The 8,910-nt window shown below is 49.5% G+C and overlaps 5 protein-coding genes across 6 annotated transcripts in view; 2 read left to right on the plus strand and 3 right to left on the minus strand.

The window, feature by feature from the left end:
• PPTG_11320 (hypothetical protein) overlaps positions 1 to 964 on the plus strand; it is a gene marked incomplete at both ends in the record, with an annotated part of 2,066 nt that extends 1,102 nt beyond the window's left edge. The window contains one exon of the mRNA XM_008906609.1: positions 53 to 964. Within this exon, the coding sequence (XP_008904857.1) occupies positions 53 to 964 (912 nt within the window). The remainder of the gene's footprint in view (positions 1 to 52) is intronic.
• Positions 965 to 2,343: 1,379 nt separating this feature from the next.
• PPTG_22821 (hypothetical protein) lies at positions 2,344 to 2,833 on the minus strand (the record flags this gene model as incomplete). Its single annotated transcript, XM_008906610.1, has 3 exons — positions 2,344 to 2,459; positions 2,539 to 2,649; positions 2,716 to 2,833. 3 exons carry the CDS (start codon positions 2,831 to 2,833, stop codon positions 2,344 to 2,346), a joined length of 345 nt encoding a protein of 114 aa, XP_008904858.1.
• A 1,645-nt stretch (positions 2,834 to 4,478) lies between these two features.
• PPTG_11321 lies at positions 4,479 to 5,986 on the minus strand. 2 transcript variants are annotated; one of them, XM_008906611.1, is made up of 3 exons: positions 5,653 to 5,986; positions 5,161 to 5,584; positions 4,479 to 5,096 (listed from the first exon to the last, which is right to left on the minus strand). In XM_008906611.1, the coding sequence occupies exons 1-3, from the start codon at positions 5,709 to 5,711 to the stop codon at positions 4,746 to 4,748; spliced, it is 834 nt and encodes a 277-aa protein (XP_008904859.1). In that variant the 5' UTR covers positions 5,712 to 5,986; the 3' UTR covers positions 4,479 to 4,745. The 2 variants fall into 2 exon arrangements, with proteins under 2 accessions (XP_008904859.1, XP_008904860.1); XM_008906612.1 differs by having other exon boundaries at positions 5,161 to 5,986.
• Positions 5,987 to 6,320: 334 nt separating this feature from the next.
• On the plus strand, positions 6,321 to 7,606 carry PPTG_11322 (hypothetical protein; the record flags this gene model as incomplete). The annotated part of the gene is made up of 4 exons (XM_008906613.1): positions 6,321 to 6,437; positions 6,504 to 6,580; positions 6,639 to 7,061; positions 7,118 to 7,606. 4 exons carry the CDS (start codon positions 6,321 to 6,323, stop codon positions 7,437 to 7,439), a joined length of 939 nt encoding a protein of 312 aa, XP_008904861.1. The 3' UTR covers positions 7,440 to 7,606.
• Positions 7,454 to 8,910, minus strand: part of PPTG_11323 (hypothetical protein) — a gene marked incomplete at both ends in the record, with an annotated part of 1,824 nt that continues 367 nt past the window's right edge. Inside the window, 4 exons of the mRNA XM_008906614.1 lie at positions 7,454 to 7,819; positions 7,889 to 7,981; positions 8,060 to 8,286; positions 8,364 to 8,825. Of these exons, the coding sequence (XP_008904862.1) occupies positions 7,454 to 7,819; positions 7,889 to 7,981; positions 8,060 to 8,286; positions 8,364 to 8,825 (1,148 nt within the window). The remainder of the gene's footprint in view (positions 7,820 to 7,888; positions 7,982 to 8,059; positions 8,287 to 8,363; positions 8,826 to 8,910) is intronic.

An 8,910-nucleotide genomic window follows, 5' to 3' on the forward strand; every position in this document is an offset into this window, starting at 1 on the left:
TATCGATGGCCACGAGTTCTCCGTGGTTGCTGCTGATGGTGAGTATCTCCAGCCGTCAGAGGAAATCACCACACTGCGTATCAATGCTGGTCAAAGGTACGACATCATCGTCGAAGCAAAACCCGCTTCTAGTTTCAAAATGGGCTCGTTCTGGATCCGCGCCACTGCACTTTATGGTCTCCCGTGGACTGCAGGTACAGCTTCGATTGCTGGCGATGGATTCAACTACGAAGGTCTGGCTGTTGTCGACTATGAAGACGACGATACCGCTGACCCAACGTCGTTAGCCTGGACGGAGACAACCACCATCGAGGAGTTTGACTTCACTCCACTTGAGATTTCGGTTCTACCCACAGTTCCTTCAGACCGCCCGATTCTTGAGTTCGACTTCCGCCGTGGACTCGGATATTTCTCCAATGACGGCGCTGATTATCTCCATTTTGCTGCTCCAGAGGAACCCCCTCTCTTCAGTATTGCTTCTGGTTTAAAAACGGAGGAACTTCCGGCTACAGCACTCGCTAGGAAAATCGAGTACGGGAAACATGTTGAGGTGGTGCTGGTGAATGATATGAATGAACAGCATCCGTTCCACATGCACACACACGCACCGTGGGTTGTTGGGAGTGGTGCGGCGTCGCTTTCGGACATTCAGGCCGGTAACATTCCCCTGAAACTGCAAGGAGCCATGAAACGCGACGTGTACACAGTTCCTCCGTGCGATACTGACGCGACTGGCGCCTGTACTAACCACGGATACGTTGTCCTGCGCTTCACCGCTGATAACCCTGGTGTCTGGATCATGCACTGCCACATTGACTGGCACCTGGACGCTGGGTTGGCGATGATTCTAGTCGAAGGTGAGATTGAACTTCAGAAGGCAGGGGTTGGTGCTTTTGCCAACAGTATACTGAGTATCTGTGGCACTGAGTTCACAAACTCAACCTCTTCAAACTCCACCGCATAGTCGCGGTGACAACCAACAACAAATTTCTACGAGCGAGACTGCATGCATAGCCTGTTATCTTCGCATTCACTTGTCAATAAAGCACTAACCGTCTGATCAACCTTCGATCAGTTCATTCACGATAGTATCTTTAATTGTTGGTACTTGTACATTTTTCTCTGCAGGAGTTTTCGTATCGTTCTGGAAGCTCGAAAGTGAGACTCACGCGTACTTTTGGGAACACCGTCGGCTTATGTGGAATACTAAACAACTCAGCAAAGCTCGGACACGGAAAACACAGACCTGAATACACGTTCACTGAAGTTTGGCGGATCGGCTGTGTCAGCGTTGCCGAAGTGAACGTAACTCGAGCAAGCACTTCAGTGTAGAAATGTCGCTGGGGAGGTTGGACGATGCTCTGGGTCTGTTGAGGTGGAGTGTCGTTCGTCTTGTTGTTTTTCATGTTTCGAGCACGAGCATGCCATTCACACGTGTTGGTTTGAGAATCATAAATAATATTCGGAATAGCGTGAAGTAGTGAGCTGCAGCAATCGATAAAATGTGGCGTTGCAAAGTAGCATCTTGTCTTGCTTTTGGGACTGTTTTGAGGAGAGTCACGGGACGGAATACGTCGGTAAAGTTGCAGCGCGCATTCACCCGATGGTCGAGTCCTGATCACGCGAGCCACTTGAGCATGGTCTTCAGGATCCTCAAAAGATAGTGCTGGAAGAGCTTCCAACGATAAAAAATATACAAACGCGCCTTCATGAAACTCATTGGTATCCGATGGCAGATGCTTCTTCTCTAACTCTACGAGCAACTTCGGCTTGTCGGGAAGACTCGCTTTTGACACCGGATCGTTTTTCCGTGCGAGTACATACGGCGAAGCTTGAGGCAGTTGTGATTTTGTATTGACAGTTGCTGAACGAGCCATCGCAATGGTTGACCGCGTTGGTTTTGCGTAGTTAGGAGTCAACGGTCGAGTCGCAACTCCTCGGGTTTGGGAGGTCAGCTGAATGGTAGGGGCCGTGTTGGTTCTACTTCGTGTTTTCGGTTGAGATATTTTCATAACACCCTCGGAGTCTTCAGTCGTATCTGACATCATCTGCAGCAGCTTGGAGAAGAACGTGGCGGCAGGATCGTGCTGGTCATCAGTGCTTAGTAAAGAGTTAAAATTGCTCGATTGTAGTGGGCCGGGTGACGTAGTTTTCTTTGCTGGGAATGGTGTCGACGGTGGTGAGCACTCAAAGGATGTGGATAGTGAGCGTTGGCGAGTGCTGGTGGTACTGATTTGGGGAGAATAAACGCGCTTGGCTTGCAAGAAGGGACTATTTGCTGTCTGTAAGAAAGCAAACCGGTAGTAAGTATCCGCAAAAAAATACCTACCCAGCAATTCATAATCATACTGTTTTTTTCACTTGGATCAGGAGCAGCTCAATTGCTCCAGGTACGGAGTTGGCGAGATCCTCCTGGTGCCTGCGTGAAATTCCACACTTGAGACGCGTAAGTACTTTCCCTAAATTAAAAAAAAAAAAACTAACAGGTTAGTATCGATGTTGTCGTAGCACGGTGACGTTAGCTGGGGCATTTCTTACGGTTTAGCGTTTCCCAATTACTCAGTTTTTGCTGGAAGCGATGCGCAGATGGATAATTGTGAAGCTGGACCCAAGCCGGGACCAATTGAGCCAGAATTTCAGCCAGCAATACTACACAAAATTTTGAATAAATAAAAGTAAATGGGGGAGACTTCAATGCATTCCTTTTATACACACCGGCATCACTAAAATCTCGTGCTGTATTTTTCACCGCTCTTGAAAAGTGAAATTGGTTAAACCAGTTGTACATGTCGTTCATCCCTCGTGGCATCTCGTCGCTCTGTTCAAACGTCATTGCTACCACCCGCCAGGTCCACAACTGATCACAAACCACCGTTCAAACCCCAGGATAAGAACGGCAAAAGCAATTTTCATGCTCGCTATTTCGGGTCACTGCTAAGAGCATCGCACATTTTGTATGGCGATAGATATCCAGCGTGAATTCCACCAAACAAAATATTACAAGTACTGACTTTGGGTACCATCTTGTTTACTATCATATTTTAGGTATCCCGCTCTTCAACCTCACTTTTGAGCTAGCGGGTACCACCAAACTCCACAAAAACGAGAAGACAAAATGCTGCAGCGACTGGATGAGATCGCACGGACACGGGTTGCAGCATCTGGTTGCTATGTCTCGCCCGAGATTATAGAACCTGAACAAAGGTCTCAACAGCGAAGAGCAGCGCAAAGAACCAGAGCATATTATGACTCAGCGACAACTCGGATTTTCTTGCTCAAAAATCTAATAGCGAAAACAAATTCTCCAATTCACATTGACAGAAGCAGCGCAAGGCATTCAGCTCACTTCAGCCACGTGATGCAGCGGGTAAGGCCCGTCAAATACGAAACGAAGGGTACAGGTTTCGTACCGCGGGAAAAGATACCCGCGTCTGAGCTCCGGAGATTCTACCAGAACCTGCCGATAAAGATGTTATAGGTATCGATCTCCCTTCATTGAAAGCAAAGTCCTTCACGTATCTACTCCAGAGCTTTAAAATGACAACTAAGTGATCAAGCGCATAGACTTGGTGAATGTTTTAAAAGGAAGATTTTGTCGAATGGTCATGCCCGGACATTGTTGCTGAGTGACGTGGCGCTCTTGATAAACAAGAAAGCCAAGCAACTGCATTATTTCAATAGTTACTCATTTCAAACACGAGGTGTTCCTCAAACGATCGCGTATGGAAGTTATGGGATGCATAGATGCCATCACCGAGTAGGCCATGGCGAGGACGTAGTGCATGTGGTGAAGTGCTTGTGCGAGATGCTGCAGGAGAGACCCAAAACCGATAAAGCTAGTATTTGCGCCAAAACCGAAATTTACGAAAAAGCCCGAACCAGGTAAATTCCAGACCTTGTTGGCATCAATACTATAGGATCGTTACGATTTGCACCCGGGACGGTTGAGGCTAGTGCGCGCTGCAACACAGGCGCTCTACTGAACGCGCTCACATTCGAAGACGACAAATTCAAGTGAAAACGTCACATGAAAATTCCAAGGCAATGTTGTAGTTCGGAAAATTACAAACTTCAACATTTCATTTGCGTCGAGGCGAAGATTCTGGATCCTTAGCAAAAGAAAGGAAACGTGGTGAACATGGATCATATAGCAACTCGAGACACGCACGGCGCTCCACGCACGGAGATGAAGAAGATGGTAATAACACAAGCTCTAGCGCCTACTATTAAGTAAAGACACTTTGTGAGGAGTAGGATGACAGATTATCGTATGCTATTTCTTAATTTTCCGCTCGGAACTAGGCAAAGTTAACTCTGCGCGAGGATGTATCAACTAAAGTCGCCAAGCGTAACCCGCCAGTAATGACGAAGGCTGTGCACTCCGTTTGTTTCCTCTCCTCTTCAAGTGACGAGTCAGACGGTGGTACGGTGGCTACAAGTAGAAGAAGCAAGCTGCGTCGCCGTACAAGCCTCAAAACTGCTAAAGGTGCGAGTCGGGCTGGGTCTGGGAGAAATTTCTTTGGTATTGACCGTAGCTTTGGCTAGGTGCTACCTTCACCCGAAGTTATCCAAATCAGCCGCGCTTTCGAAGGCAACACTATCAATTGTGCGCTTTGCAGCGAATGTTTTGCTGAGGTTACGTTACCAAGACACCGAGAGCTGGTTTTTCACTTTGAAGTATTATAATCGCCTCCTTGCATTCGAAGACATTTCTACTCATAAAGCACTTTACCAACGACCATGGATCAGCTAATTACGCAGCTAACTCTGTGTGTTTTGGACTTCCTTCGTCCGAAACTCGGAGACACGTGCGGGTGCACCTTGTTCCCCACTGGTTCATCCTCCTGCTCTGCTATAATCGTCGTCTCACGCACAGATCTCCCGTTTGTCCGGCCAGTGGCAATTGAAAAGTTCGACATGTTACTCGCTCGTTCAATAGTAGAGAGACCGCCGTCGGTCGCTTGGCTGCTTCGCTCGTCGGTATCGTCACCGGGACTTTGGCCACGCAGACCGAGCATAATATCGATCATACTGGGCCCAATCTGGTCGGAACGGAGCGTCACGCGGCCGTGAGTCTCGAGCTCCAGCGTGCGTAGCTGCAAAGTTATTAACAACAGTTAGCAATTTTTCTCTAAAATCTACAAAAGTTCTCCATCTTACCTTCTCGACGTAAGTTTTACGTGGAGCACTAGCCGGTCTTTTCTGCAGTACATGACGATATGCGTGTTCGAGACTCCACTGCTCGACTACCATGAGGTAGGCGATACACACCACTGCACTCTCGTTGTTGCCGTGAGTGCAGAAGACAAACACCGTCTTGTTGTCCGAACGAGCGATCTGAATGAGTTTGTTAGCGTTCATAATGTTGCTCTTGAACTCGTCGTAGGAGAAATCGTCGTCTAGTTCGATGCTCCCCGTTTCGATCGTCGGATCCACCGTCAGCTCCGAGTGCGTTGAACGCTTTCGAGGGTTCTCAGCGTCAATGAGGCACGTGACTTGCAGGTTTTTCAGTAGCTGCTCGTCCATCGCGTGCTTCACTGATCCCATGAGCAAGAAGCTCTCCACGACGCCAGGAACGTCGAGCCTGTAGCAATGTACCGAAGGAATAAGCTACCAGTGCTATATCTTCTCCTTCCATTGCCAGCAACTCACCTATCGGCGTCACACGCTGGAGTCTCGGGTGCAACACGGTCAACGTCAATTGTTGTCATGCTTCCTCTACTCTACACCCTCTGGCCGGTTCCCAGTGCGCAGGAAGTCGCTGATTCACAAGTGAGCCGTTGCGTGGGTTTTCGACCGGTCTTTAGCGCCCTTGACAAAGGTACGTGCGAGTCTCAATTTGCCCCGTCATCACGACGGACGACACCAGGACGTCCACCCTTGATTTCCAAGTCAGCGGCTCAACTGACGCCCCGAGACTGTGAGCTCACACGCGGTGAATGCAGATGGGGGCACTCAACCGCGTGGGTGACGCCGATTCCCACACATCAATGGGTCCAGCTGGCGATTTGTATCATCGCCATCATCGACACAAAGCGAAATATCCTGGCAGTACCCTGTCGATCGAATTGAAGCTGCCGGGCTCATAATAATCGAAGCAGACCTCAAGTCGAGGGCCAATATGCATGATCGTTGCTGCATTTCCGCCCTGCAGTGCAAGACGCGTGCAATTTTGGTCCGCTTGGTGCGACTGCCGCAATGTGTCGACAAGTGGACCGTACACCTCGTAAAACGTGATAACGTTCGGTTCGATCAGTTGTGACGGGCGACTTGAGCGACCTTTAAGGATCGCGAGGGTATCTTCTACACAAAAGCAGACTATGCAACGCCACGTACATTTTCGAGAGGATGTGGACGACGACGGAGAGGTCGTTGAGCTGCATCCGCTGTTGCAATGGGATATGGCGGCTATAACCTGGCTGGTGCAGCAGAAAGAGGTGCGTTCGACAATTTTTGAGACAGTTAGGGCCTTTTGATTCAAGGTGAATCATGTGTGACTGTAGGAACGTCCGTGGCTGCGGCGACTTGTGCACTCGACGACATCTCGCCGTCGCACGCAAGACATTTCGTTGCTAATATGGTACGTCGACAGTTAAATTGTCCGTGAATTGCGACAATTTTGACAAATTTCGCTGTAGGTTCGTGTTCATCACGATGATCCCGGAGTTCGGGTTCCCATATTTCTGGATGTGTATTGGGAATCTGTTAGCCGTGGTGATTCTACAGTACCTGGCTAGAAATCCTCGACCAATTGATCTGTACAATCCGTTGTGGCAGTCGCAAGACCGACGTTGTGTCGATGAAGACACGGGAGGATTCCCGTGTGTCGACTGTCACATGGCTGTGGTGGTGTTCCTACCAGCCATTCTACACACCCAGTCCGTGGTGGTGCAGTTAATGTTTATGGCGATAGTCCTCTACATCGCGCTCTGCAAATTGCTGCTGGCCACGCGGTTCATTTCACAGATACTCGGCAGCTGGCTCATGGGCTTCACAGGGATCCTCATCGGCAACCACGGACATGTCGTGGTCAAGAGTTACAAGCTGACGCGGGGCTACAAGTGAGTTGAATGCTGGTGGAGGTTAAATATTTATTTTAACTGTAATTGATGTCTAGTATTGCAGCGATTGTGGCGCTTGTGGTGCTGGCCATGCTGGTACTAGGCATGTGGATCGAAAATAACGACAGCAGCTTGATGGGTATCCCCAAGCGAGACTTCATGGAAGTCTTCACCAATATCCTTAACTCGGACGCACCTAATCCAGCGACGCCAGGCCCAGCACAAGTGCATCAACTACCTGGTAAGCCGACAATCCCCACACGCCAGCGAAAACACTTCGTCAACGATGACGAAGAAGTAGCAGGCAAAAGAGATTCGTTCTATTTCCTTGTCAGGGGAATGCGTGCAAGAACGCTCGCAGCAAGGGAAAAATCGTGAAATTTGCGGTCTATCTAGTTTTCCGAGCACCGGTTGAGCGCATCTTCGACCTCTCCACGCATGGCCTTGGACACACGCGGGAGGATCGAGCCCTTACCCACCCAAATATTCATACGAACTTGCTCATGTGTCTGAACGCGGACAACCGCAGGGCCAATGGCCATACCTTCGAGTGTCTTGTGCAAGTCCGGCGATAGCGTGTCGAATGCAACGTGCTGTTCCGCGTTCTTGATGAGATTGGAGAAGTCAGTAATGGGGATATCCAGTCGCCGTTTGGTGAAGAAATCGTCAAAGAAGCCGAGACTCTCCTCCGACGGACGGTAGAACACTTCTCCGCGCTCAGTCACCTTGGTGAAGACCTTGAGACCCGTATTGACGATCTGTATCCAGTCATCCACAGCATAAATGAAACTGTATAATACAGGATAGCGTAAGTATAAAGTACGTACATCAAGGGCATCACCTCCCAAGCAGGCGTCAGAAATCTCCTTGTCCACGTAGTTTACCGTGGCTGCAGTGTCAGAGCGACACCAGAAGCGGTCCTAAATGCATCATAACGAGTGGGCAAAGCGTTAGTTAACCACTCAATTTATCAACAGGAACTAACCTGCACACCACACCTTTAAAGTTTCATCCTCGAGCCCGTAGAAATCACGCAGTTGCAGCCATACATCGTCGTTAACAGGACGGTAGAGCGTCTCTCGCTTCTTGTCTCCTTCACTCTTCGTCGACTCCTCCGTACGACGTTTCTTCTTCTGTGGCTTCAGCGACGTGTTCGAGGCAGTAAACTCCGTATCCGACAGATATTTCTCGCAGTTCTTGAGAAAGTGACCTCCTCGCCACACAACTTGCAGACGTAGTCAGATGGTGGTGTAGCCTCCAGTTCTTCCAGTGGCGAAAGACCTTCCTGGAGACCCTTTTCACCAGGTAGATCGGCCACTTTACGCAGCACAGCGATGAAGAATCCACCCGAGTTCTGGTCTGTTGGGATCAGACGAAGTGTCTTGTGTAGTTCATCAGCAATAGCTCCCTGTGTAGGGAACATCGATCGTGTAACACGGTTACCACGGAGGTCCTGGGTAAGTGCTTCGTAGCTATCAAACCATTGGTGGAGGCTTTGGTTTTCATCCTTCTTGTCATCCTTGAACATATGACCTTTGTGCGTCGACTTGGACTTGGAGCGCCAGCCCACACGCCACTTCAATCGACCAGGACGCGCCACAAGACCCGGCATTTTCTTCGAAACATCCAACAGCTCCAAGGATCCACCAGCACGACGCAGTAGTTCCGCCACAACGGCCTCGTTCTCGACAGGATTAAACGAACACGTCGAGTAGACCATGATACCGCCAACCTTGAGCAACGCAGCGCCACGAAGAGCCAACGCTAGTTGCGTTGGGTGTAACGTAAGACCTTGACCAATGTGCCAGTCTTTCCACAACGCCTGGTTCTTGCGTAGAGTACCGTCACC

Source organism: Phytophthora parasitica (assembly GCF_000247585.1).
Source record: "Phytophthora parasitica INRA-310 unplaced genomic scaffold supercont2.24, whole genome shotgun sequence".
NCBI lineage: Eukaryota > Oomycota > Peronosporomycetes > Peronosporales > Peronosporaceae > Phytophthora > Phytophthora nicotianae.

What these genes read in the sequence shown, in the direction of transcription:
- PPTG_11321 (XM_008906611.1), bottom strand. Translation starts at nt 5,711, where the DNA reads ATGACAACAATTGACGTTGACCGTGTTGCACCCGAGACTCCAGCGTGT. An exon ending in CCAGCGTGTGACGCCGATAG is followed by an intron (nt 5,585 to 5,652) that starts GTGAGTTGCTGG and finishes ACATTGCTACAG; the next exon opens with GCTCGACGTTCCTGGCGTCG. An exon ending in GTAAAACTTACGTCGAGAAG is followed by an intron (nt 5,097 to 5,160) that starts GTAAGATGGAGA and finishes ATAACTTTGCAG; the next exon opens with CTACGCACGCTGGAGCTCGA.